General features: G+C 42.4%; 1 protein-coding gene across 1 annotated transcript in view; it reads left to right on the forward strand.

Annotated features, from left to right (window-relative positions):
- Positions 1-27,801, forward strand: part of capn7 (calpain 7) — a 69,412-nt gene that overhangs the window by 22,013 nt on the left and 19,598 nt on the right. Inside the window, exons 5-15 of the mRNA XM_078415440.1 lie at positions 1,211-1,414; positions 13,390-13,476; positions 16,018-16,144; positions 16,833-16,918; positions 18,678-18,771; positions 21,404-21,550; positions 23,318-23,424; positions 23,520-23,640; positions 24,204-24,348; positions 25,002-25,101; positions 27,414-27,549. Coding sequence (XP_078271566.1) covers positions 1,211-1,414; positions 13,390-13,476; positions 16,018-16,144; positions 16,833-16,918; positions 18,678-18,771; positions 21,404-21,550; positions 23,318-23,424; positions 23,520-23,640; positions 24,204-24,348; positions 25,002-25,101; positions 27,414-27,549 — 1,354 coding nt within the window. The remainder of the gene's footprint in view (positions 1-1,210; positions 1,415-13,389; positions 13,477-16,017; positions 16,145-16,832; positions 16,919-18,677; positions 18,772-21,403; positions 21,551-23,317; positions 23,425-23,519; positions 23,641-24,203; positions 24,349-25,001; positions 25,102-27,413; positions 27,550-27,801) is intronic.

Raw genomic sequence — 27,801 nt, forward strand, 5'->3', positions numbered from 1 at the left:
TGGGGATTTATCAGCCTTCAGTCCCATCAGTCTACCCAACACCATTTCCTGCCTAACGTGAATCTCCTTCAGTTCCTCGGTCACCCTAGGATCTCTGGCCACTAGATTACTACACTTACTACACCACACTTTCTTACCACTCTATCTACTTGTGTTCCCACTTTCAGGGAGCTATGATCTTGGATCCCAAGATCTCTGTATATTAATATTGTTTAGGGTTTCCCATTTACTGTATACTTTCCCCTTGCATTCAACCTCCCAAAGTGCAACACCTCACACTTGCTCGGAGTAAACTCCGTCTTCCATTTCTCCGCCTATTTCTCAGGCTGATCTATATCCCATTGTATGCTTTGTCAACCTTACAGGCCACAACTTCAGCAAACGTAATGCTGTCTGCAAACTTACTAAGCAACACATCTACATTTCTGTCCAAGTAATTTATATAAATGATAAACAGCAGAGGTTGCAGCACAGTTTCTTGTGGAATACCACTCCATCATAGGATCTGCCGAGGGCAGTGGAATTAGTGGGCACAAGTTTAAAGTGGGTTGAGAGAAATTTAAAAATCTGAGAGTTACGTTTATTTACGCAGAGTATGGTGACTGTATGGAATGAACTGCCAGTGGAGGTAATGGAGGCAGTTATCTGCAATTACCTGCCTTATCTAAAATGTTGAACGTTCAAAGGGCATTTGGATAGGTACTTGTATAGGAAAATTGTACAGGGAACAGTGCCTAATGTGAGCAAATAGGATCAATTTACATCAGCATCGCAGTCAGCGAAAGCTAATGGACTAAAGGATGATTGCTGTGTTGTACACTTCTTTGATTCCATGAAAATTTTAGGGATGAATACATATTGCATCTGATGGTTTTCACTAATAAAGCAGTGGGATGGTGTGACAAAATATTCATGCACATCACCTGAGGAAAGCTACATAGTTTGGACATGGTGACTTTTCACTCAACCAGTGTTGCCCTGCAGGGGAAATCTGTCACTGGCAAGTCAAGAATTTACTACCAGTCCTTAATTGCCCTTTAGCCAGCAGTTGACCTCATATTTTGAATTGCTGATACACATGAGTTCCAGATTTTGATTTGATGCCAAAGAACTAACACAACATATGTCTAAGATTGAACTTTCACACGCCCTTCCAGGGAATGAATGCCATGAGTATGAATAACTAACTCTGCTTTCTGTTCTCCATTAGAGCTGAAGCACTGAAGGATTCAATGTCCAAAATTTCTCAAGAGAAGAAGCACGTTGCTGGGAGACCAAATCAGCCCGTTCGAACCTTCCATCCTCTGGGGTCGGATTTTTCTCTGAATGATAAACCACAGTTGTCCAGAGTTCAAGGCACTGATTTGTCAAGCCAGGGCCAGTTTTATTCTGGCGAAGAAATTGAGGTTTTACGGTAAGAATGGCTCCAGTTCCAGACAATATTGAGAAATGCTTCACAAAGATTAAATAGAACAAAAGACCTTTCAGCTTTGGCAACATAAGAACATCCTAAAATGCATTTTCAGCGAAGATAAATGTTGTTAATGTTTAGGCTCTGATGTCTTGTTGGAAATATGACAAATACTATATTTGAGACTGAGGGCCCGACCCAAAACGTTACTGTTGTGTATTCATGCCAATACACAAGCGTTGCAACTCATCGTTTATTTGTACTCAAGCGGAGGTACCAATAGGTGCTATCGTCTTCACAGTCTGATCGCGGTCTGCCTGGAAGGCAGCGACCGGCTGCGTATATAGTCAAGGTGGGGGTGAAGATCCGGACTGGATCGTGTGTGGAATGTGCAGCATGCATAGTGAATGTGACGCTATATATATATTTATATATAGTGAAGGTGAACTAGCATGCACAATCTACATCCTTCCTCTCAAGGAAAGAATACATAATAAAATAAAGATACAGTAGTCGCCGTGGATCTTATAATATATATCACCGCTTATGTGCGACTAACATAAGTACAGGTAAACTGATATCGACAAAGGCAGTCCAAATGTAGCCTGTTGAATGTCACTCAAAGTTCAAGTGTTAGGCCTGGTACTTCACGGTGGGCCGGCAGGCACGACCTGCACGTGTACGGTACAGTCCCGCTGGAGACGAGACCGGTGGAACCGGCCCCAGAGAGTGCGGTGACATTGCTGGCGATGGGACGGGAGACAATGGCGGGAGGTGAGGTGGCGAGGCCACAGGCGAGGCCGGAGGGGCTGACAGACCGGGCAGCGGAGGCACAGACAGGCCGGTGTCTCCAGAGGGGTGCGGGTGGGTTAAACTTGAGTGGTCGGGCAGGAACAGAGGTGGTGCCGGTTCGCACACTGGCAGGATGTGCTGTCGGTTGCGCCTGTAAATTCCGCCGTCGGCTTCGACTAAATACGAGGCTCGGGCGCTGGCCGAGATATCACCCCCAGGCGGTCGTGACCCTTTTCGGTTCATAGGCGGACCATCTGACCGTTAGCCAGTGGTGGCAAAGGCCTGCTCGTCTTGTCGTACCAGCGTTTTTTGATGTCACATTTCCGTTGCAGCTGGGACTGAACATCAGATGGAAAGCGAACTCGTGGCTCCAGTGTATGTTTAGCAATGGGTAAAGTGGTTCTTGTCTGCCTGGACATTAGGCGTTGTGCGGGTGAACCAAGGATCGGATCGCGGGAGATGTTCCACAGGTTTAGTAAGTCGAGGAAAACGTCGGATCCCGCTCTGCGGGAACGTTCCATTACCTGCTTGGCACTCTGGACGGCACGCTCCACTAGCCCGTTCGACTGAGGGTACTCGGGGCTACTAGTGATGTGGCAAAAGTCCCAGCGTGCAGCAAATTCTTTGAGTTGGAGGCTGGAGAATTGGCTGCCGTTGTCGTAGAGTAGGCGATGAGGAGCCCCGTGGACGGAGAAATGGCGTGCAAGCTTCTGGATCACTGCCGCGGAGGTGAGGCTCGGGAGCAGATCGATCTCGAACCAGTACGAGTCGACTATGACTAAGTACCGCTTCCCGTTCCACTCAAAAATGTCAGTTGCCACGATGGACCACGGGAGGTCAGGAACCTGGTGTGCGAGGAGTGGCTGTTTCTGCTGGTGCGGCGCCAGGCTGTTGCACACCGCACAGGACTCTACTTTTTGACGAATATAGTCAGACATTCCAGGCCATAAGAACATGCTCTTAGCTCTCGAGATCGTCGCTTCTGTGCCTGGGTGTCCCCCATGGATGTTGTCGAAGTATTTGCCATGTAAGGAGGCAGGAATCACAGGTTTGTGGCCCTTTGCGACAATACCACCCTGCAGGACGAGCTCGTCGCGGACGGAGAAGAAGGGCCGTAAGGCAGCTGGCAGTCTGTTCTGCTTGATCGGCCACCCGTGTCTTATGACAGAGGATAGTGCTAGGAGGGTGTCGTCGGCGGCAGTCTGGGCTGCCAGGTCCTCCAGGCAGGACGAGGGGACGTAGGAGACCATCATGACGGCAAACCCGTCCTCTGTCGAAGGAGAGCCGCAGGTTGCCCGCGGAGCTCGAGAAAGGGTGTCCGCCAGGTGCATGTCCTTGCCCCGCTTGTAGACTAGAAAGATGTCGTGCCTCTGAAGCTGCAGCATCATCCGCTGGAGCCGCGCAGGGGCGTGTCCAATGTCTGGCTGAGTAGACATAACTTTTCAGCACTCCCGAGAACAAAGCCCTAAACTACCAAAAAAAGACGCACTAAAAGAATTCAAGTACTTTAATTTAAAGTTAAAAGTATAAAGAACGTACTGATGACCCCCAAGAAAGAAAGGAAGGGAGCACTGCTGCCACTGAAGCCAAGAAATCCACCGAGGGAATCAAGAAAGAAAATCGAAGGTAGGCCTACAGCCACGACGGAGCAGGGGCCTGGATTTGAGGAGCTCTCAGCAGGCGCAGAGGCATGGCCCTCTGGTGGCCGAGAGGCTCAAGTTTCGGAATCGAGTGAAGATGAGGGAACAAGCAGTGAAAGTGGAAACAAGCAAGAACGGGATCAAGAAGATTCAGAGATTAAAATTAAAGCGATGTTTGAAGAAATTATTAAAAGCCTCATGAAAATTGAAGGAGCTCACAAAGTGATGGAAAAGGAAGTGAAAGCATTGAGGATAGATAATAAGGAACTGCATAACGATAACAAGGAGCTTCATAAGGACAATATCGAAATATATAAGACTTTGAAAAAAATGGAGGGGGACTTTCAAACAGTGATAAACAGAGGGGATAATATAGAAATGGAGAACGAATTGTTAAAATCCAGAGTGGAAAGAAATGAAGATAGTATTACTGCTGCAACAATTGAAAGCAAAAAGATCGTGGAAAAGTTGGATGCCTTGGAAAACTACAGCAGGAGAAATAATGTTAAAATTGTTGGCTTGCCAGAGGGAGTTGAGGGGGAAGACCCAATCAATTTTTTTCAAGATTGGATAGTGACTAGTCTTGGAATAGATAAACAAGGACCGATGGAAATGTCTTGTTGAGCAGGAAAAAAGAATTTAATAAGGCAAAAAATATTTTATGGAAGAAAGGATATAAGTTCATTTTACTGCATCCTGCTACTTTGAAGATCATGATCAACATTGGAGAAAATAAATTTTTCAAAGACTTTGTCGGAGCACAAGAATTTGCTGAAGAATTGCCATCGAGAATTGGTGAAGAAGATCCGTGAATGAATGATTATTAACAAGATTTGTATACTATAGAGGGGATCAATTGTATTAAGGATAGTTAATTTTTAGAAGTACTTGAAATATCGGGGGGACTGGAGAATATGCATGCTCTACCATAATCATGGGCACAAGTGTGGTGTGGACCACACCTCGTATAATAGAGGGGGGTAATGTTGTTAATTTATTTATTAACAACATTAGAGGGAGGGTTTACTTTTCTTTCTCTTTTTTCTTTTCTGTTTTTGTACCTGGACGATGGAAGGGAGTACACTGAAATACGGCACAACGTAAATATTCGAAGAGGTAACAAGGTAAGGAGGAAGGGGAAAAAAAAAAGATTGAATGGAGAATAAATTAAATTTTTAAAGTTATAATGTGAATGGGTTAAATGGACCGATAAAAAGGAAGAGAATTTTAACACAGATGAAAAAATTGGAAGTGGATATAGCTTTCTTACAAGAAACACATCTAACGGAAAAAGAACATCAAAAGTTAAAGAGAGATTGGGTAGGAAGTTTGGTAGCATCTTCTTTTAATTCAAAAGCAAGAGGGGTTGCGATCCTATTTAAGAAAACGCTACCAATTAAGATACAAAATATTGTAAGTGACCCAGTAGGTAGATTTATAATCGTACATTGTCAAATTTTCTCAGAATTGTGGACTTTAATGAATATATATGCACCAAATACAGATGATGAGAAGTTTGTGCAGGATACTTTTCTAAATCTAGCGGAAGCACATGAAAATATATTGATAGGGGGAGATTTCAATTTTTGTTTAGATCCAGTAATGGATAGATCATCAAGGACAAGGACAAGAGCAGCGAAGACAACCTTGAATTTAATGGAAAGTTTAAATTTAATAGATGTTTGGAGGAAAAGCCATCCCAAGGAAAGAGATTACTCTTTTTATTCCAATAGACATGATACATATTCTAGAATAGATCTATTTTTGATTTCAGCTCAATTAAGCGGTAGAATAATACAAATAGATTACAAGGCTAGATTGTTATCGGATCACTCACCATTATTAATGAAAATTACGATGTCAGATAAAGAACAGGCAGTGTATAGATGGAGACTCAACTCTTTACTATTGAAAAGGCAAGACTTTTGTGATTTTATTCGAGGACAAATTGAATTATATTTGGAGACAAATTTAAATTCAGTGGATGATAAATTTATTGTATGGGATGCAATGAAGGCTTATTTGAGAGGCCAAATTATAAGCTACTCATCTAAGATAAAGAAAGACTATAGGAAGGAATCTGAAAGATTAGAAAAAGAAATCACTGTATTAGAAAAAGACTTACAGAAAACTTCTTCAGATACAAAAAAAACACAACTTGCAAATAAAAAATTTCAATACAATACATTACACACTCACAGAACTGAAAAACTAATATTATGAACTAACCAAAGATATTATGAATTAGGAGAAAGAGCCCACAAGGTATTGGCATGGCAACTGAAAGAAGAACAAATATCAAGAACAATAAATTCAATTAGAACAGATCAGAACATTATTACTTATAAACCTAGAGAAATCAATGAGGTATTTAAGCAATTCTACACTAATCTCTACCATTCTGAATCTGGAAAGGATGAAATTAAGATAAATAATTTTTTATCCAAGATACGATTACCAACAATCTCTAATGAGGAGCAGATGGGACTAAATGCCTCCTTTACTTTGAGAGAGGTGGAGGAAGTACTATATTCTTTACCAAGTAATAAATCTCCAGGGGAAGATGGTTTTCCGCCTGAGTTCTATAAAAAATTTAAAGAGTTGTTGTTACCACTATTTATGGAAGTGATACATCAAGCGGAGAAAACATCTACATTACCAGACTCCTTCTCATTGGCAATTATAACTGTAATTAAAAAAAAAGGGAAAGACCCTTTAAATGCATCTTCTTATAGACCAATATCATTGTTGAATGTAGATTATAAAATAGTTGCTAAACTTTTAGCAAGGAGATTGGCAGAATATTTACCGAAGCTGGTTAAAGAGGACCAAACTGGATTTGTCAAAAAAAGGAAAATATCTGATAATGTAGCAAGATTTATAAGTAATTTACATTTAGCACAGAAAAGAAAGGAATTGAGCGTAGCTGTTGCTTTAGATGCTGAAAAGGCGTTTGACAGGTTAGAATGGGATTTTTTATTTAAAGTATTAGAGAAGTACCGATTAGGAAACAGTTTTATTAACTGGGTAAAAGCTCTTTATAAACAACCTAAAGCCAAAGTGGTGACAAATGGCCAATCTTCTCAATCATTTAATTTGGAAAGATCTAGTAGACAGGGATTTCCCTTGTCACCGGCTTTATTTGTATTGGCCATTGAACCTCTGGCAGAGCTAATAAGATCAGATTTAGATATTAAAGGATTTAAAGTTAACCAGGAAGATTACAAGATTACTTTATTTGCAGATGATGTCTTAATTTGTCTTACTAGACCATTGGAATCCTTAAGAAAACTATATTCTAGACTGGAAGAATATGGGAAAGTATCAGGATATAAAATTAATAAAGATAAAACTGAAATAATGCCTCTTGTTGAAGGCAATTATGATCAATGTAAAAGAGAAAGTCAGTTTAAATGGCAAAAAGAAGGCATTAAGTTTTTAGGAGTTAAAGTAGATAATAAGTTAAATAATTTGTATAAATTAAATTATAAACCACTAATAAAAAAAATAGATGAGGACCTGAAGAAATGGATGAATCTTCCAATTACATTGATAGGGAGAGTTAACTGTATTAAGATGAATATTTTTCCGAGGATACAGTATTTATTTTCAACACTGCCTATACCTTTGCCAAATAAATTTTTCCAAGAATTGAACAAAACTGTGAGGAATTTTCTTTGGAAAGGTAAAATGCCAAGAGTGTCTCTGGAAAAATTAACATGGAAATTTGAATTAGGGGGATTGCAATTACCAAATTTTAAAAATTACTACCTGGCAGCGCAAATGAGTTTTATTTCATCCTTTTATCAAGAGGGTGGAAAAACAGCATGGGTTAAAATGGATAAAATAAAAGAGTCTTGTCCAGAAGAATTTATATATAAATGGGAAGCGAAGATATTAGTTAAGGATAAAGAGTCACCCTTGCTAAAACATTTAATTAATACATGGTTGAAAACAGTTAAAGTTAAGGATAAAAGATTTTTTTTAACAGCTAAAACTCCATTAGTAAAAAATGGATTATTGCCGTTTGCTTGGAATAATCAAATACTACAACTGGGAACAGAAGGGTATTAAAAATATAGGAGATTGCTATGAAGGAATATCTTTTTGACATTTTCTCAATTGAGAAATAAATATCAAATTCCAGGGAATAGTATTTTCTTCTATTATCAATTACAATCTTTTTTAAGGGAAAAGTTAGGAAATTCAATGTCTCTATTTCAGATTAAAGGAATCGAATCCTTGATTCAGGGTAAGGGAATTAAAAAAATTATATCATCAATGTATAAACTACTACAGATAGCTAGTCCAAAGATAGGAATTAATAAAGCAAGACAAAGATGGGAAACAGATCTTAATATTATTATTGATGAACCAAGTTGGGAAAGACTGTGTCTAGATATTATGAAAAATACTATTAATGTGAGGTATAACTTAGTGCAGTATAATTTTTTGCAGCAACTATATTTAACCCCGGAAAAATTAAATAAATTTAAACTAAATTCAACTGAAAGGTGTTTTAGATGCAACCAAGACGTGGGCACTTTTATGCACTCTACTTGGGCATGTCAGAAGGTAACTCCTTTTTGGCAAGACCTATAAAAGTTTTTAGAGCAATTGATGAATAAGATTATACCAATGGATCCAAGGTTGTTTTTGCTAGGAGATACAAAAGGAATAACACCAAAGCTAAGTCTCGATAAACATCAGGAAAGATTTCTCAAAATATCATTAGCAGTAGCCAAAAAATGTGTTGCGGTTACATGGAAAGAACAAAATGAAATAAGATTCGAAAGATGGCATGCAGAAATGCGGAGTTGTATCCCATTAGAAAAAGCAACGTATAATCTGAGAAATGGATACGACTTCTTTTTGAAGGTGTGGAACCCATTCATGGCAAAGTTAGGATTAAGAATAGGAAGTACTTAAATTCAGGATTGCCTTGTTACCTAGCAAGAATTTAAAAAGAAATTACTCGGAAGTGACCCCCTCGGGACTCCAGGTTTCTTTCTTTCTTTCTTTCTTTCTTTCTTTCTTCTTCTTTTTCTTTTTCTTTCTTTTCAACTGAGGGGTGGGGGGGCGGGGGGGTGGGGGGAGGGGAGAAAATACAGAACAATACGTGTATAATCGAAGTTATAGGTTAGTGACTATTGTTTACTATGAAATGTATAATGTATAACGTATGGATGTTGTCGAAGTATTTGCCATGTAAGGAGGCAGGAATCACAGGTTTGTGGCCCTTTGCGACAATACCACCCTGCAGGACGAGCTCGTCGCGGACGGAGAAGAAGGGCCGTAAGGCAGCTGGCAGTCTGTTCTGCTTGATCGGCCACCCGTGTCTTATGACAGAGGATAGTGCTAGGAGGGTGTCGTCGTCGGCAGTCTGGGCTGCCAGGTCCTCCAGGCAGGACGAGGGGACGTAGGAGACCATCATGATGGCAAACCCGTCCTCTGTCGAAGGAGAGCCGCAGGTTGCCCGCGGAGCTCGAGAAAGGGTGTCCGCCAGGTGCATGTCCTTGCCCCGCTTGTAGACTAGAAAGATGTCGTGCCTCTGAAGCTGCAGCATCATCCGCTGGAGCCGCGCAGGGGCGGCGTGTATTGGCTTGCTTACAATGCTAATGAGTGGCTGGTGGTCTGTTTCGATCGAGACCTTCTTGCCGAAGATGAAATCATTGAATTTTCTGCAAGCGAAGACGACCGCTAGCAGCTCTTTTTCGATTTGCGCATATCGTTGTTCGGTGTCTGTCATAGTACGAGAGGCGTAGGCAACCGGTCTGTGGCCGTCACCGCTGTTTTGAAGGCAGACGGCACCCAGTCCATACAGCGAGGCATCGCAGGACAGCGTGAAGGGCAGCTTGACATCGTAGTACGCGAGAGTGGGGGCACAAGACATCTGTTGTTTCAGAGTGTCGAACGCTCTCTGTTGCTGTTCATGCCAGCCCCAAACAGTGTCTTTGTGAGTTAGTAGGCGTAAAGGGGCAGATATTTCACTAAACTTCGGGATGAATTTTCCCAGGTAGTTGACCATTCCGAGAAAGCGTTGCAGACCGGTCACATCGGAGGGTGCTGGCAGTTCGTTGATCGCGATCATTTTAGATGGATCGGGTTTGAGACCGGCGCTCGTGAATATGTGGCCCACGTAGTTGACTTCGCTCACCCGGAATGTGCACTTAAGCGGGTTGAGCTTGAGATTGATCTCTTTGGCGCGGTCGAGGACTTTCTTCAGATTCGCGTCGTGGTCCTCGACATTCTGACTGGCGACGAGGATGTCGTCAACCACAATCGAGCAGGGGTATCCGGCAAATAGCTGTTCCACAGTGCGCTGAAACACCTCGCTAGCTGAGTTTATGCCGAAGGGCATACGTAAAAATTTGAAACGTCCAAACTGTGTACAAAAAGTGGTCAGGTTGGAGGAGTTGTGATCTAGCGGAATCTGCCAGAAGGAGCTTTTTACATCGAGGACGGAGAAAACTGTCGCCTTGCCCAGTTGCGCTGCGACATCTTCCACCGTGTGCATGGGATAGTGTGGCCGTTTAATGGCGGTGTTCAAATCCCTGGGATTAATGCAAATTCGTATCTCCTCCGTTTTTTTTTTTAAGAGGCAACCACCATGGTGAAGACCCAGTCTGACGGGTCCGTGACAGGGGCAATCACTAACAGATCCACCATCCTGTTGAGTTCACTCAGCACGCGGTCCCGCATAGTATGGGGAATCCGGTGGGCGGGACGGACTACCGGTAAGACCTCTGGGTCGGTCGTGATCTTGTACGTGACCGGAAGCTTGCCGAGCTTGTCGTTAAAGAGCTCACCGTACTGCGAGAGGAATCGCTGGGCGGGGGCATGTGCGGAAGCCAGTTGAAGGCAACCAAGCCTAAGTCGATGCAGGCAGCAATGCCTAGCAGGGAAGGAGCGTTTTCCCAGACAACCAAAAAAGACAGTTTGTGAACACGGGACGCTAGCTGGCACTGCAGCTCAACAGTTCCGACGGGCTTGATTGAGCCCCCTCCAAAGGGAAGCAGTGAGGCCATGGTTGGCTTGATGCCCTTGGCATTACGAATCCTGTGGAGCTCTGATAAGGTGATAACGTTGCAGCGAGCCCCTGTGTCGAGCTTTGCAGTAACAGGCACTCCGTTAATGAGGAGGGTGACCATGGGATCGAGATGTTTAGCAGATGGGTCTGATAAGGAATGTATATTGATATTCAGTCCGTTGATAGCAGCTAGGTCATGCTCGTTAAACACAGGAAGTGATGCAGGTGCTGCGTGAGACGGCTCTGGCTGTAGCAGATGTACCGACTGTTTTGTCCCGACTCTGTTCCCACGCGAACGACAGCAGCGGTCAAAATGGTTTCTACGTTTGCAGTAATTACAGACTTTCCCAAATGCAGGGCACTGCTCCCGAATCCCAGCGTGTGAGCCCCCACAGTTACTACAGTTGTTGATGTGACTGGCACAGGATCTGCCGGGCACTTCAGAAAGTGGGCGTTGAGCACGGTAAAATGTGCCGGCAACATTCACATCAAACGCAGAGTGGGGTCCCGGCCCCAAGGATTTAGTGTGTGAGGCAGTTAGCTCAGCAACTCGACAACGATACTCAGCCACCTCTAGGGTGAGGTCAGCATCACGTAGTAGTTCATCACGCACCTTGTCATCAAGGATGCCACAGACTAGTCTGTCCCGAACGAGACTTGTCACACAAATTGTCGAATGCGCACCGGCTGGCAATATATCTCAGGGAGCTAATGTAAGCTTCAACAGGCTCACCTTGCTTCTGGTTGCGAGTAAAAAATCTGTGGCGCTCCATAACGAGATTCGAGCGCAGCTCGCAAAGCTGTCGGAACTTTGTCAGGAGGCAGTCCGGGTCCTCCATAGATTCCGCCGGGACCTGAACGCCCGCGGGAGTTATCCGGGCCGGTGCGTAGTGGAACCGGTGAGCACGGCGAATGGCCTCACTGCCCGCCAGGTTGAGGAGAATTGCAGCACGAGTAGCTGGAGGTGTAGCATGATGTGCTGCCTGAATATAGATCCTGAAATCCTCCTCGAAGATGCGCCAGCGTTCAGCGAGGTCGCCATCAAATACGAGTGGGTCAGGCTTGCGAAACGCTCCAGCCATAGTGAGACAGTAAATCAAAACAAACTAAGCACAAAAAAAAACTGAAGCAGTGGTAGTGGGTCTAGAACTCCTGACACCATGTTGTGTATTCATGCCAATACACAAGAGTTGCAACTCATAGTTTATTTGTACTCAAGCGGAGGTAACAATACGTGCTATCATCTTCACAGTCTGGTCGCGGTCTGCCTGGAAGGCAGCGACCGGCAGCGTATATAGTCAAGGTGGGGGTGAAGATCCGGACTGGATCGTGTGTGAAATGTGCAGCATGCATAGTGAATGTGACGCTATATATATATATATATATATATGTAATGAAGGTGAACTAGCATGCACAATCTACAGTTACCAATCCATTAGAGACGCTGCCTGACCCACTGAGTTACTCCAGCATTTTGTATCCTTTTGTGTAAACCGACATCTGCATGCGATTCCTTGTTTATGCTGAATTTTAACTTGCATTTAAGCTGAAATAAAAATTGAAAATGCCAGAAATTCTCATTACATCAACATCCTAGCAGCAGGAAATAAAATCATTGGGCCCAATCATGCTGGTGATAGCTGGCAGTTCTAAAGAAAACCCTGCAACTGTTTTTGATTTCATTATTCTGTGCAATTTGCCCCTGTGATCTTGTATCATTTAGAGCTTGCTTTGGATCAGAGTCTCTAATTGTTTTAATGTGGATTCATGACGTGGCGATTGGGAAGAAGAGTTCCTCTTTGAGTTCCTCTTTGCTTATTTTTTTTAAAGTTTTTAGTCTTTTACTGTTTCTTTTAAATATTTTCAATTATGCACAATACTTTTAAAATAAACACATAGAAAATGCTGGGATTACTCAGCACTCAGGCTGCATCTGACAGCAGGGAGACAGAGCTAATGTTTCATGTCGAAGACTCTGATGAATGGCCCTGGTCCCTTTTATCCTGTCTGTTTAAAATCTATCGGGGCATTCAAGAGGCATGGCCAAATGTTTCAGCACTTGCTGCTCGAGCCTTTCCACACTTCACCGTCTTATTCTCAAAGCGGAGTGGCAGCTCATTGATCCTTTGATCTGGCCACTTTTAGTGGATCTGGAGGGCTCTTGGGCAACAGGCCGAACGTTGAACTGAATAAACCTTGGTTCAACTCTTTGCTTCAGATGAATGATCTTTCATCAAAACGGCCCTATATAATCTATTAGTATTAAAGACATCCTAGTTTGAATGGGCTACAGACACTCAAACTTAAAACCTAGATATGCACTATTCTGTATTGAATTCTCCTGCTTTTCATACCAAACAGCTTGAGCTCATTTACTGATGCAAAAGTATTTAATTTTGGAAGGTAAGAAGATTTTTTGGATATTGTTGCTCTCTATTTAGTTTTTGGTAATGTGAAATTGGAAAACTTTTAAACATTATCTTTTTATTTCATGACCTTTTCTGCGTTTTTTTCAGCAAAACTTCCAAGATAAATGGAATTGAATATGTACCTTTCATGAGTGTGGATCTCAAGGAACGGTTTGCGTTTCCAATATCATTCTCGTAAGTTGTTTGCGTAAGTGATCTCAAACCAGTGCTAGATACCTGAAATTGTTTAACAGACCAGTCTTTGAACTATTATAGTGTTTTCAATGTGCAAGAGGGCTTTGATGTTAACTGTGGCTGGAATTACGAATTAGCAGGTTAAAGGAAAAATTAGATTATCGAAATATAAGCCTTACATTTTTTGTGATAATTCGCATGCATGGTGCTATAACTACTGCTTGGTGGAGTTGAAATCATTGGCCCATTTACTTTCAAAATGGAGATTAAATATTGAATTTTTGGAATCGATCGCCTTGTGTGGAAGGAATTAAAATCAATTTCGGGAGCACAGTTGCACTGCAGGTAATGACGGTGCCTCACTGATCCAGTGATCTGAGTTTAATTTGACCTTTCTCTGTGTGGAGCTTACATGTTCTCCCGTGACCATGTTGGTTTCCGCCAGAGGCTCTGGTATATTCACAAAGACAATTTATCAATTAATTGGTTACTCCAAATCACCCCAGTTTGTGAGTGGTAGAAGAGTTGAGGTTGACTTAAAAGGCATGCGAGAGAGAAGGGTTATTGGGAAATTAAGTGGGGTAATAGGGTTGAGGCAATTATTCTGACACCAGCCGTAGATTTCAGTGGGCTAAATGGCCTATTTTATATTGGAATATATGTTCCTATATTACATATAGAAAGGTTTCCTAACCCTATATGGAATATAGGAGCATATATTCCAATATATCATGGGCTATTTAGCATATTGTGGTGTCAGAATAATTGCCTCAATCCTATTACCCCACTTATTACCCAATACTGCTTCTCTCTCACTGCCAGTGCAGTTCAATGGCAGTTTCTCGGAGCCCTTTGACATCCACTGTGGCGTCAAACAAGGCTGCGTCCTCGCTCCCACACTCTTTGGGATTTTCTTCGCTCTGCTCCTGAAACATGCCTTTGGCACCGCAACAGAGGGGATCTATCTGCGTATTAGATCAGACGGCAGGCTCTTCAACCTCATCCGCTTCAGAGCCAAGACAAAAATATGTAAAGCTCTCATCAGAGACATGTTGTTTGCTGATGACGTAGCAATTGTGTCCCACACCCAGCAGAACTACAGTCACTGATGGACAGCTTCTATCAGGCTTGCAAGGACTTCGGGCTGACCATCAGCCTGAAGAAGACGAACGTCCTGGGACAGGATACAGATGCACCGCCTGTCATCACAATCGACGACTACGAACTCGATGCCGTCCATCAGTTCACGTACCTCGGCTCCACCATCACCGACAACCTCTCCTTGGACACAGAGATTGGCAAGAGGATCGGGAAGGCAGCTACAACTCTCGCTCGCCTCACAACTCGAGTGTGGACCAATCCAAAGCTGACAGTGAAGACAAAGATAGCAGTCTACAACGCCTGTGTCAACAGCACGCTGCTGTACGGCAGTGAGACGTCGACTACATATGCCAGACTGGAGAGAAGACTCAACACCTTCCACCTGCGAAGCATCCGGCGTATCCTGGGTATATCCTGGCAAGACAGAGTGTCCAACGCCGAGATTCTGTCTCGCGCTGGCCTTCCCAGTATGTACACTCTACTCAGGCAGCGCAGGCTGCGGTGGCTGGGCCATGTCCACCGCATGGAGGATGGTCTGTATTCCAAAAGATATCCTCTATGGAGAGCTGACATCTGGGAGGGGAACCATCGGCCGCCCCCAGCTACGTTTCAAGGATGTCTGCAAGAGAGATTTGCAGGCGCTCGACATCGATGTGGAGTCCTGGGAGAGCCTTGCAGCTGACCGTACAAGGTGGAGAGGTACCCTGAACCAACATCTCAAAACGGGGGAAGAGAAACTGATGAACGCAGTAGCAGAAAAGCGGGCACGCAGAAAGGAGCGCAGCAACTTCAACAGACCAGTGACCACACACAAATGTGACCTTTGCGACAGAGACTGTCACTCCCGCATTGGTCTCTTCAGCCACAAGCGACGCTGCTCTAGCCGAGGTGTGGAGCAAGCAGCCAACTAGGAGGCACCACCCATGGTCAGCCATGACCGAGGGGGCCTAAGAATTTGTGGAAAAGGAAATTTGATTCAAATAGTCACATTTTATTTAAAGCAAGTCCTGTGCTTAATGTTACAGTCCATTCCCTCCAGAGCCCTTGAACATCACATGTTCCTTCTCCAGGGATACTTGTCAATGAGCACATCTGCACAAGATGGTCAGGACAAATGAATTCTTTAAACCCGATGCAACAATATGCGATAACGCTGTTGTAAGGTGGCAAGTGTTTAGTTTATCCTCACTTGAGTTTAGTTTATTGTCACGTGTACTGAGATACAGTGAAAAGCTTTTGTTGGGTGCTAAACAGTCAGTGGAAAGATGTATTTCACTGTATCTCGGCACATGTGACAATAAACTAAACTCAAGCCACCATCTCACAATAGCGTTGGTAAAATCTTGGCTTGATATCAATATGAACCTTTAGTCATGAACCTTTAATACAGTCCACTCAAGAAGATGTGCTGCTTTTAACAGTCCTCTTTTCTTTACCTAGGGACCGTGCTGGCAAATTGGTATTGTCACCAAAACAGGAAGCATTGTTTTCAAGGTGGGTCCGGCCAGATGACCTCTGCAACAACCCTACAATGATCTACACTGTATCTAGTTTAAGTATAAAACAGGTCAGTCTTTTAAGATCAGCTCTGTCTGCTTGTCGTTAAAGCACATCAACTATTAACATTAGGCGTATTTTTCACAGAGCGTATTTTTCAAATTCTCCTTCCAAGTCAATCGGACACCTGAAAGCAGTTTGATAAATTTTTGTTAGACCATGATGTTAAGTAATATGGAACAACAAGCAGATTGTTAATTTAAATATTAATTCAATGGCCAGGCGATGTTAAATGACCGATGGACTTCAGTACAGCAAGTCTGAGAGTTTACCAATATCAGTTTTCAGCTGGTTTTCATGTGCCTGTTGTGCACGGATGATTCCAGTGAAGGTTTATAGTTTTAACGCCAATTCTGGAAGAGCATTTCCCCAAATCCACAAATATAGCATTGACTGCTGCCCCCTACAGCACATGTTTGGGAAAGCATCTAAAAACTGTCTGTGGGAAGGAACTGAGATGCTGGTTTAAACCAAAGATGGACACAAAAAGCTGGAGTAACTCAGTGGGTCAGGTAGCATCTCTGGAGAAAAGGGATAGGTGACTTTTCCCCAGACCCATCTTCAGACCCGACCCGAAACGTCACCTATTCCTGTCTTGTCTGTCTTGATTAAAGTGTTTTGCGCTTCTGCTCGACCACAGCAGCATCTCTTTTATTATTGACCAGTCTAACAAATATTTTAAATGGTCTCTTTTCCAGACCGTGGTATCGGACTGTTCGTTCGTGGCCTCGCTTGCTATTGGTGCTGCATATGAAAGACGTTACAATAAAAAATTAATCACAAGGTTTGGTTAATTTACTTTAAACTTGTATAGATCTCTAGCAAGTGATAGAACAGTACAGCACAGGAGCGGGCCCTTCGGCCCACAATGTTTGTGCCGAACATAATGCCAAGTTAAACTGATCTCGTCTGCTGTAGATGATCCATATTCCTCTATACCCAGCACTTCCATGTGCCTTTCCAAAAGCCTCTTAAATGCCACGATCACATCTGCCTCCACCACTGCCCTGGCAGTGCGTTCCAGGCCCTACCATTCTATATGTGAAAAAAAACAAATGTACGCTGCACACCTCCATTAAGCTCCCTCTCATTAGAGAGCTCTGCTCTGCTCTTTTGTTGGGCATTTCCACCCTGGGGGGAAACAGATCCTGACTGTCTATCCTATCTATGCCTTTCATAATTTTATATATTTCTATCAATTCTTCCCTCAACCTCCGACATTCCAGAGAAAACCGTCCAAGTTTATCTAACCTCTCCCAGTATAGCGGCCAGCTTCTCGTCTATCAAATTAGCTCCCAAGCTGCCATTTGCATAGATCGGGTGAAACAATGCTTTATGACCCAAACAATAACAATAACAGAGACCTTCTCGACGTTTGAGTTAGTTAGACGTTTGTATTTGAAGTTGCAACAAACATATTGGCATATCTCTTGTCATCGACTGGTTATTGATTTGCTAGGTAAAATTCCATATCTTACCACAGTCGATACGATCGATACGAACTGCCAGGTTTAACTTTGCCGGAAATCCGTATTAATCTTCTTGTCAATAAGATCTACAACCGATTACATCTTGGCTAATAAATCTTTTGGCGGAACCTTTGGCTGAACCTCTGTCAGCACCTTCTCGGCTCACACTGCCAGAACGTACCAAACCGCCTTAACTCTAGCTCCGCCCAGCCCATATGTAAGCATCGCATTAACTCTATAGTGTCCAAACTACAGCAGGATATAAGGTAGTAATAATAATAATATGCAAAAATAACTAATAAACGCAAAAATGGCTCCTACACCCGGTAGCTGAAACCCTCTAATCCATGCAGAGTTTTGATAAGCCTCCCCTGCACCCTCTCCAAAGCCTCGACATCTTTCCTGTAATGGGGTGACCAGAACTGCATGCAACACTCCAAATGAGACCTAACCAAAATCTTTTAGAGCTGCACCATGACTTTCAGATGTGTCCCAACATCTACTCTGGCAGCTCGGTGTCATTTTGTATGTTACGGTTACTTTTGAGCATCTTAAGTTTTGTAATGGCTTAAGATCTTTGTATATTTTGTATCATAAATTTTATGTTCATACATTATAGAATGCATATTCCTGAGCACAAAGACGTGATGTCCTTTTTAAGAATTGCCCTTGTGCACAGCAGAGAAAGTTAGAAGGCGTAGAAGTAGCTCTTTTTAATGAACCATTTTTAATGAAGTTTGGTGGCATGATAATATAGTCAATGGTGCTTGACAGACCTATAGTGTACCCTTATACCTGCTGTCCTGCCTTTAGCTGTGGGATTTAATGGATATCAGAAACAGATGTCTTTTAGAGAGACAAATTAACAAGAATTACTCCTGTCGGCTCCCAAATCCCTGATAATTTTAGAGTTGTATTTGCAGAGGTGTTAGTAACAATTAGCCGTGCTCCCCTCGGCTGGGATTTTAAATGGAAAGGAAAAGTGAAAGGAAAAAGGGAAGATTGGGGAGTTGAACATTTGCAAATGTTACATTCCACATTCAGTACATTTTATCTTTATGATTTGATTTGCAGCATTATTTATCCTCAGAATAGAAGAGGAGAACCAGAGTATAATCCTTGTGGGAAATATATGGTAAAACTTCACATCAATGGTGTTCCTAGAAAGGTAAGCCTGTAGCCACATTCTTCATCATTGAAGACATATAGCTTATTCAATAGTCGTTTATTTGTCACATACACATGAATGTGTAGTGAAATGAAACATTACCCAACAATAAGACCAATAAGTTCAACAATAAGACCAATAAGAATAATCAATAAAAATGCAATAACACATACAATCATAAACTAACACCAAATAAAAAGAAACATCCATCACAGTGAGTCTCCTCCAGTCCCTCCTCACTGTGATGGAAGGCCAGAATGTCTTTTTCTCTTCCCTGCCGTCTTCTCCCACGGTCAGGCTGTCGAAGTTGCCACGTCGGGGTGGTCATGGCTCCTGACATTGAAGCCCCCACCGGGTGGTGAAAGGTCCGCGGCCTATTTCAGGCCGCGCCGGACGGTGAAAGGTCCGCGATTCGCGGCGAGCGAAGACGCTGTCGCTGCCGCTGCCTGAGCTTCCGATGTCGGCCCCCACCCAGGGGCCTGCGGGCTTCCGACGTCCAGGCGGCCCGCGCCGAAGCCTCCGGAGACGAGTCGCAGCCGCTCCCGCAGCATCCGAAGGCAGCCACGCCGCAGGTGGTGAGTCCGGGCCGCGGGCTCTTGCAGGCACAACACAGAAACAAAGGTCTCGTCTCCGTTCGGGAGAGAGAATGTTACAGTTCCCGTTCCTCCCACCCCCCCCCCACCCTACACATAACATACAAACACTACACCATATTAAAACTACAATTCATACAAAAACAACAAAAAACACAAAAGACAGACGGACTGTACGGAAGCCGCAGCTGCGAGGGCAGCGCTGGCTCCTAAAACAGAGATGTTTTATCTCTTACGTCTGTCAGTTTTCTTCCACCCCATCCATATTAGTTTAACTTGCCATCATATTTGACATGGTCATTGTGGGTCAAAAAGCCTGTTCCTATGCTGTATTGTTCCATGTCCTTTTCATATTTAGAAGGCCCCACTTGGTGTGCTTAGCATTTTGTCCAATTAGCTGTGTTTTTTTTTACTCAAAGGTAGACTCTGGGTCAAATAACGTACAACACAGGATTTTGGGGTAATGATACAAAATAAGTATAGCTATTCCTACCCCACCCATTCCCAAAACATTCTAAGACATTGATTAAAATCAGCAAACTCGGCCCAGATCGGGTTTATCACCAGTGATGAAAATCAAAATGAATTCTGGAAATCCACATCAGCAGGTTTGGCAGCAAATGTGATTGTATCTCCATCAACTGTCTCCAGTTCGTAACCCCAGTCACTAGGGAGAGGGCGTTCTTCTTATATAGTTGCACATAATGTATCTGTAACAAACACAAGATATATTCTAAATAAAGTTTATAGTTGAGTTTAATTTACAGTTCACGAGAGATTTAAAGCTGTTTATTTTGTGATCAAATTGAACAAATATCAGTTACTCGTAAAGTTAAATAATATTTACATTTGTCTGTTTACGGATTCTTGTGGGAAATACATTTGTTTATAGTTCTGAGTTTAATTTACAGTTCACTAGAGATTTAAAGCCAATTTTATTTTGTGATCAAATTTAACAAATGGCAGTTACACGGAAAATTCAATTATATCTGCATTTGACGAGTTAAGGGTTCTTCTTGAGTTAGAACATGGAAAATAGAACAGCACAGCGCAGGAACAGGCCTTTGGTCAATGATGTCTGTGCTGATCGTGATGCCCATTTAAACTGCACATCTGTCTGCATATGGTCTATATCCTACATTTCCCTACTTGATCATGTGCCTATCTAAATACCTCTTAAAAGTGGCTACCATACTTTTAAGTGGCTACCAAGAGGGGGCTTATCAAAATGCTTTTGCAAATGTCTTGTGTACAACATCCACTGCCTATTTACATCAATCATCTTTGTCACCTTTTCAAAAGAAAACAACCCAATTTGTGAAACATGACATGTACCCAAAACCATGCTGACTCTCCCAAACAAGTGTTTGCTTTTCCAGATGTGAGTAGATCCTATCCCTAAGGATCTTCGATAATTTCCCTACCACTGATGTACCAGCCCACTAATCTTTTATGTCTCGGTTTGTTTATGATTATGTATCAGGAATCGTGTATCTGAATCAATTGTTTGATAATTAAATAACCCAGTTGTAGGCACTTCTATTTAATCATCTAAGTTCAGTGATGAGGGTTATAGTTAGTGCCGAAGATGATGAGTTTAGCTCCTATAGATAATTGTTAACTGGGTGAGACTGTCTGCCATGCATCCACACAAGCAACTGATTTGCATCTCTTCTGTACCTGCTTTCCTTATCAACAGGGCTGTTTTTTATTTATTATTGTTCAGTAGGGGTAGATGAGATGTTATCTTGTGCGCTACTTCCACCTGTGTGTGACCATTGCATGATTTGGTGATTATACTCGCTAGTTTATAACCTTAACACAACAATGTGAATCCAGTCACCTGTTTACAATCGTGGCACATCTTTGTAGTGGTATTGTCCTGTTTACAGTCATTGGGTGACTGCTGTTCATGCTCATCTGTCTGCAACCTTTGCGTCACCTAGTGACGGTTAATGTACGTTTTGAATCCTGGAGCTGCCACAAAGTAGATACTGAAAACCGGTTGTTTCATTATCCCAAATGTGTTTCCACAACAGGTAATCATTGATGACTATTTGCCAGTGGATCATAATGGTGAGCTGCTTTGTTCCTATTCCAACAACAGAAATGAACTTTGGGTCTCTTTGATAGAAAAAGCTTACATGAAAGTTATGGGAGGATACGACTTTCCCGGTTCCAACTCTGTAAGTATTAATCATGACTAATGTCTCATAAGATCATAAGAGATAGGAATAGAATTAGGCCATTTGGACAATCAAGTCTATTCCTCCATTCAATCATGGCTGATCTCCCTCCTAACCCCATTCTCCTGCCTTCTCCCCATAACCTCTGACACCAGTACTAATCAAGAATCTTTCTCTGCCTTAAATATATCCACTGACTGCCTCCACATTCTTCTGTGGCAAAAGTTCCTCCGCGTCACCTTCCTAAAAGAACATTCTTTAATTCTTAGGCTATGACCTCTAGTCCTGGACTCTCCCACTAGTGGAAACATCGTCTTCACATCCACTCCATTTTTATTTCATTCTTCCCAACTACATCTATGGTCCCTGATGATAAACAAAGTTGCTTATTCTTGAACTGATGCAAAATTCCTTGCATACTAATGGAAAATAATTGCATGGTAAATTTTGTACGGTTAGCTTTCTCAACCTTGAGCTGTTTCCTACTGCACACATTTTTTTTCATTTATGTGAAGCACTATTGTTCTGCTTTTTCAGATAAGAGTTTTCATGGCCTTGAGTTATAATTGAGCAGTGTACTAGTTTTGGAGTACAAGTACTATTGTAACGTTGGAAACATGACTTCCTAATTGTGGTGTAAGTTAACAACTGTTTTTAGTTATTTCCATCAGAGATATTTGGATTGAAACTTAATTTTGAAATATTGCCTGTAAATAGTCATGATTGGATTTCTTTTCCGGTTATGGGAGAGTATTTTCATAGTTATCATTACTGCTTTTTATTCCAGAGGCATTTAATTCCTTGGATTTAAATTTAAGACATCCTTTATGTTTCTAGCCATAAAGAAATACTGTAGTTTCGAGTGACCTTAATTTAATCTTAAAGTGAAATAATTCCAGTCATAAATGTGCTTAAACCACATGACTAATCAATCATAATCATAATCATACTTTATTAGCCAAGTATGTTTTGCACCATTCGAGGAATTTAATTTGCCATACAGTCATACCAATAAAATGCAACAGAACCCACAAAATACATTTTAACATGAACATTCACCACAGTGACTCCTCCGCATTCCTCACTGTGATAGAAAGCGGGGAAAAAAGTTCAATCTCTCCCTTCTTTGTCCTCAAACGGTCGGGGGCCTCTAACGGGACGGGACGATCTTGACTCCCGTAGCCGGCGGCAGGCTTTCCACATCGGGGCGATCAAGCTCCTGCATCAGGGGGTAATCTCTGCTCCACCGCGCCGGGCGATCTACCCCGAATCAGGGCTATCAAACCTCGTGCGGCTTTGGAGCTTCCCGACATCGGTCTCAACCGGAGACTGCGAACTTCTTGATGTTAAAGTCTGCAGGCCGGGGTTGGAGCATCGATCCCAGGCAAGGAATCGGCTCCGATGGCAAGTCCATGCCCCGGCGGTGGGGCTCGAAGTCATTCCCGAGCAAGGCCTCCAGCTCCACGTTCTTAGGCTGCAGAGCGACCAGAGATAAGATCCGGAAAACAATCGCATCTCCGGCAAGGTAAGAGATTGAAAAAAAGGTTTCCTCCACCCCCGCCCACCCCCCCACATAAAACAAACACATACCTTCTAAACACACCAAAAATAAGCTTAAACAAACGACGAAAAGGACAGACAGACTGTAGGCGAGGCTGCCATCGCGGTGCCACCTGGTGGAACAAGCTTGAAAGCTTTGAAGGTCACAGGTTGTGTTACCATTGACCACGTGACCTAGTATACAAAATTGTGTTTTTGACACTACAGAACATTGATCTTCATGCCTTGACTGGCTGGATACCAGAGAGAATAGCGATGCACTCAGACAATCAGAAGTTTGATTACGAGGGCACTTTCAAAATGCTTTGTCAAAGGTAAAGAAAACTACTCTTGTCGCACAGTAAACTTCTTTAAATGGTTTAATTCAGCAATTTATACATTGCTTTTGTTCAATATCCGAATCTAATAGGTTTCACAAGGGAGATGTTCTAATTACCACAGCTACTGGTATAATGAGTGAGGAAGAAGGAGAACATTGGGGGCTCGTACCAACACATGCTTATGCTGTTCTAGACATCCGGGACTACAAGGTAACAGCCTATTTTCAGGAGAAGGGTTGTACTATTAGATCCCCAGTGGAAGTTCTAATTGTCTGCCAGTATCAACTGCTCATGTCAATGACTCTTTTTAATGAGACAGATTAACATTTTTAACTAGAACATATCATGGTTCCAGGGATGATTCCACGAGGTTACCCGATGGTTTCAACTATCCATAGGTTTAAGGTGAGAGGGGAAAGATTTAATAAGAACATGAGGGGCAACTTTTTCACACAGTGGGTGGTGAGTATATGGAACGAGTTGCACTAAAACATCATTTAAAAGACATTTGGGTAGGTATATGATTAGGAAAGCCTTGGAGGAATATGAGCCAAACGCGAGCAGATGGAACGCGTGTAGATGGGGCATCTTGGTCAGCATGGACAAGTTGAGCCAGAGGGCCTTTTTTAATGCTGTGATTCGATCTCTCTCTCTGTTTATAATATAAAATGCTGTGAAATGATCATGTATTTCCAAATTAACCGTCCCAACACTACAGGAGGTATTGAACTCGTACTAAATATTGCATGGTGCTCTTTCGTACTCTCTTGTAGGGTCTTAAGTTCCTTCAGCTTAAAAATCCATGGAGCCATTTGCGATGGAAAGGACGGTACAGTGATAAAGATGAGAAGAGCTGGACTCCAGCTCTTCAGAAGTACTTGAGTTTCAATCCCAAAACAGCACAGAAAATTGATAATGGTAAGTTTCATTGATAGACGGAGATGGATACCCTTCATAGATTAGGTTACCCTTCTACTTTCAGACATAGGCTTTATCACGAGAGCTCATCATGTCTTAAAAATATGTTGACTTCTTCTTGCAGTTTCTGACAGTTAAATGTTTCCAAGATGGGGAACGAAAGGGAAGATTGAGAATGGTGGGGGCTGGGAATGCATATTCTAAAGATGCAAATCAAATTTGTTGCCAATTAGCTTCAATAGATTTGAAATCAAAGTAGTGTAGGAAAATAACTGCAGATGCGGGTACAAATCGAAGGTATCACAAAATGCTGGAGTAACTCAGCAGGTCAGGCAGCATCTAGGAGAGAGAGAATGGGTGACGTTTCGGGTCGAGACCCTTCTTCAGTCTGAAGAAGTAGTATTAGTTACAGGCACCCAATCCTTTTCACTCTGTTTTACCAGGTCAGCCTTTCTATCCTTGCACTGGGTCGACATTTTTACCTGTTGACTTTTCTATGTTAAAGGAAGTGAAGCACTGCAAGGTTTCAATAATGCAGTCAAAGTTGATGTTGATTAATGTGTACATTTAAATTGGGGACATTAAAAGTAATGACCAATTGCTGGGCATTCTTTGTTACTCATGCTGGTATTGTGAACTTTTCCTTACTGCAGGAGTTTTCTGGATTAACTGGGAAGACCTATGTCGGCATTATGATGTGATTTATTTGAGCTGGAACCCTAGTCTATTCAAAGAGTCGACTTACATTCACAGGTTAGTCACACGCTTCAGTGCTTGAAATTTTTTGTTTCCTAGAATAATGTGGCGCTTTCAAAGGGTGATGCATTTCCAGAAGATTCAAGAGTATATGAATTATGAGTAGCATTAGGCCACTCGGTCCTTCAAATCAGTTCTGCCACTCAATAAGATCATAGCTGATCTGTTTGTAACCTTGACTTCACATTCCTGTCTATTCATAACCTTTCAACCTCGTGCTTGTCAAGAATCTATCTACCTCTGCCATAAAAATACCCTTTATGGGTATTTTGCTGCCCCTTGATGAAGAGAGTTTCAAATACTAATGACCCACTCTGTAAGAAAGTATTTAAGCTCAGAATATTAGGATGGGATTATGACTCATGGTGGCTTGTTCATTTAGATTCAGAACTGGCTTGCTCATTGAAGACAGGTTGTTTTGGAAGGGTGTTGTATCTGGAGGTCTATGACCAGTGGAGTTTAACACGGCTCTGTGCGGGAAATTCTGTTGTTTGTCATTTATATAAATAACTTTGACATAAATGTAGATGGGTTGGCCTGTTCCCACGTTACACTTTTCTCTGGATGATATCTTATTTTTAGACAGAGTTATACATTGTTCCTCAGGAGGAAACGGCTCTTTTGCATGAATATTTCCATCGTGACCTCTTGATCTTCAAACCTCCAGGAAATACTGTGCCAAAAGGAAAATACATCTGTTTCTTGCATCTCCAGTGGACATTGGAGATCCTATGGCTCTTTCTAAATCAGAGCTAGTTTTCTTCCAGCAACCTAGCCTACATTTATTTCCACTCCACCAAATGGTCATTTATCTGCAGTTGCTGTGCGTGGGAGTTTTTGCCCATTTTTATGGACACTTCTTCAAAATTAATTTAAATGCTTTGAGATATCATATCATATATACACAGCCGGAAACAGGCCTTTTCGGCCCACCAAGTCCGCGCCGCCCAGCGATCCCCGTACATTAACACTATCCTACACCCACTAGGGACAATTTTTACATTTACCCAGCCAATTAACCTACATACCTGTACGTCTTTGGAGTGTGGGAGGAAACCGAAGATCTCGGAGAAAACCCACGCAGGTCACGGGGAGAACGTACAAACTCCTTACAGTGCAGCACCCTTAGTCAGGATCGAACCTGAGTCTCCGGCGCTGCATTCGCTGTAAAGCAGCAACTCTACCGCCGCGCTACCGTGCCGCCCATATATCTTCAGTCTGAAGAAGGGTCTCGACCCGAAACGTCACCCATTCCTTCTCTCCAGAGATGCTGCCTGACCCGCTGAGTTACACCAGCATTTTGTGATACCTCGAGATATGTCTTGATATTTTAATCACTAGAGTCAAATATAGGACAGAACTGAACTTTAAACTCTTAGTTGCACTGGGAACTTTGTGCTTTTATTTTGCTTTGCACTAATATTGGGTTTTTCTTTATTGAACTTTTTTTGTTTTGTTTATCATGTCACTTATTGAGTACTGCTTACAGACCTGTTACACTGCTGCAAATAAGAATCTGATTGTTCCAATTTGGTACACATGATGATTAAACTCTCTTGACCCTTAATGCGTGGAGGTGATGGTTATTGTCTACTACATTATGTAAATATTACAGCAGTAATTCTACTGAGACTCTAACAAGCAATCTTTTTTAGCCAGATCCTTTTTTTGGTATATTTGTCAAGATGTTGCGTTTTCGCTAATTTCGCTATTGAATTGATTTGTTTCCTTTGTTTTAATTTTGTTTTATTGCATCATGAGATTTGGACATTCCTGGCAATTCTGACATCCACTGTCTGTCCCTAATTTGAGTAGTTTGTCGGTCTCTCAGGTTTGGCAGGTTTCTTACACTAAAGAACATTAGAGAATAAGGTGAATGCTTAAAAATATTTTCATGGTTACCATTGCTGCTACACACCAATCGATCGTGGAACAATTATTTCTTGCTGATTTTTAAAATGATATTGACTATTTTTTAGTTTGTCTTGAGCTAGTGTTCTTTGTCTCCCCTCAATTGGAACTTGGCGTCCAAACTCAATATATTTCATCCTCCACCACCAATTCCCTTTCGCTGTACATCTCACTACTATCCCCAACACAGGAAGCCACAATCGCCTGTTGAAACCAGTCAACAGCTGAGCCTCAAGCAACCAAGTTCCCACTGCATTCTGCTCTCACACAAGAGATCCATTACAAAGAAACTTGTACAGGATGTAGTAGTTGTTCAGATTGATTTAAATGTTTTAATTTGTAAGTTTTTCTTTGCGTTGCTAATAGGCTTAAATATAAATGTTTCTTCTTGGTTCCAGTACCTGGGATGCAAAGCAAGGCCCTGTGAAAGATGCATACAGCCTGGCTAACAACCCTCAGTACAAGCTGGATGTACAGTGCCCACAAGGTGGCGCAGTTGTCTGGGTTCTATTGACCAGGCACATTACTGACAAGGTAAGCTATTAGTAAAAACCTCAAGGCATTGGGTTATTTGTCCTGAGGTAGAATTATTGTTGCCACCTTAATTCAAGTGTTATTTTGAATCCTCCCCCCCCCCTCCAAATATACTTTTGTGGGGTCAATCTGACCATAAAAGCAGTTCCATACACATTTCAATCTGTTTTCTTTATAACTGTAATGTGATGACTGATGTGACAACATTTAAAAGATATTTGGACAGGTGGCGCTGCAACCTTTTCCAATTCT

The sequence above is a fragment of the Rhinoraja longicauda genome, chromosome 2, assembly GCF_053455715.1.
Source record: "Rhinoraja longicauda isolate Sanriku21f chromosome 2, sRhiLon1.1, whole genome shotgun sequence".
Taxonomy (NCBI): Eukaryota; Metazoa; Chordata; class Chondrichthyes; order Rajiformes; family Arhynchobatidae; genus Rhinoraja; species Rhinoraja longicauda.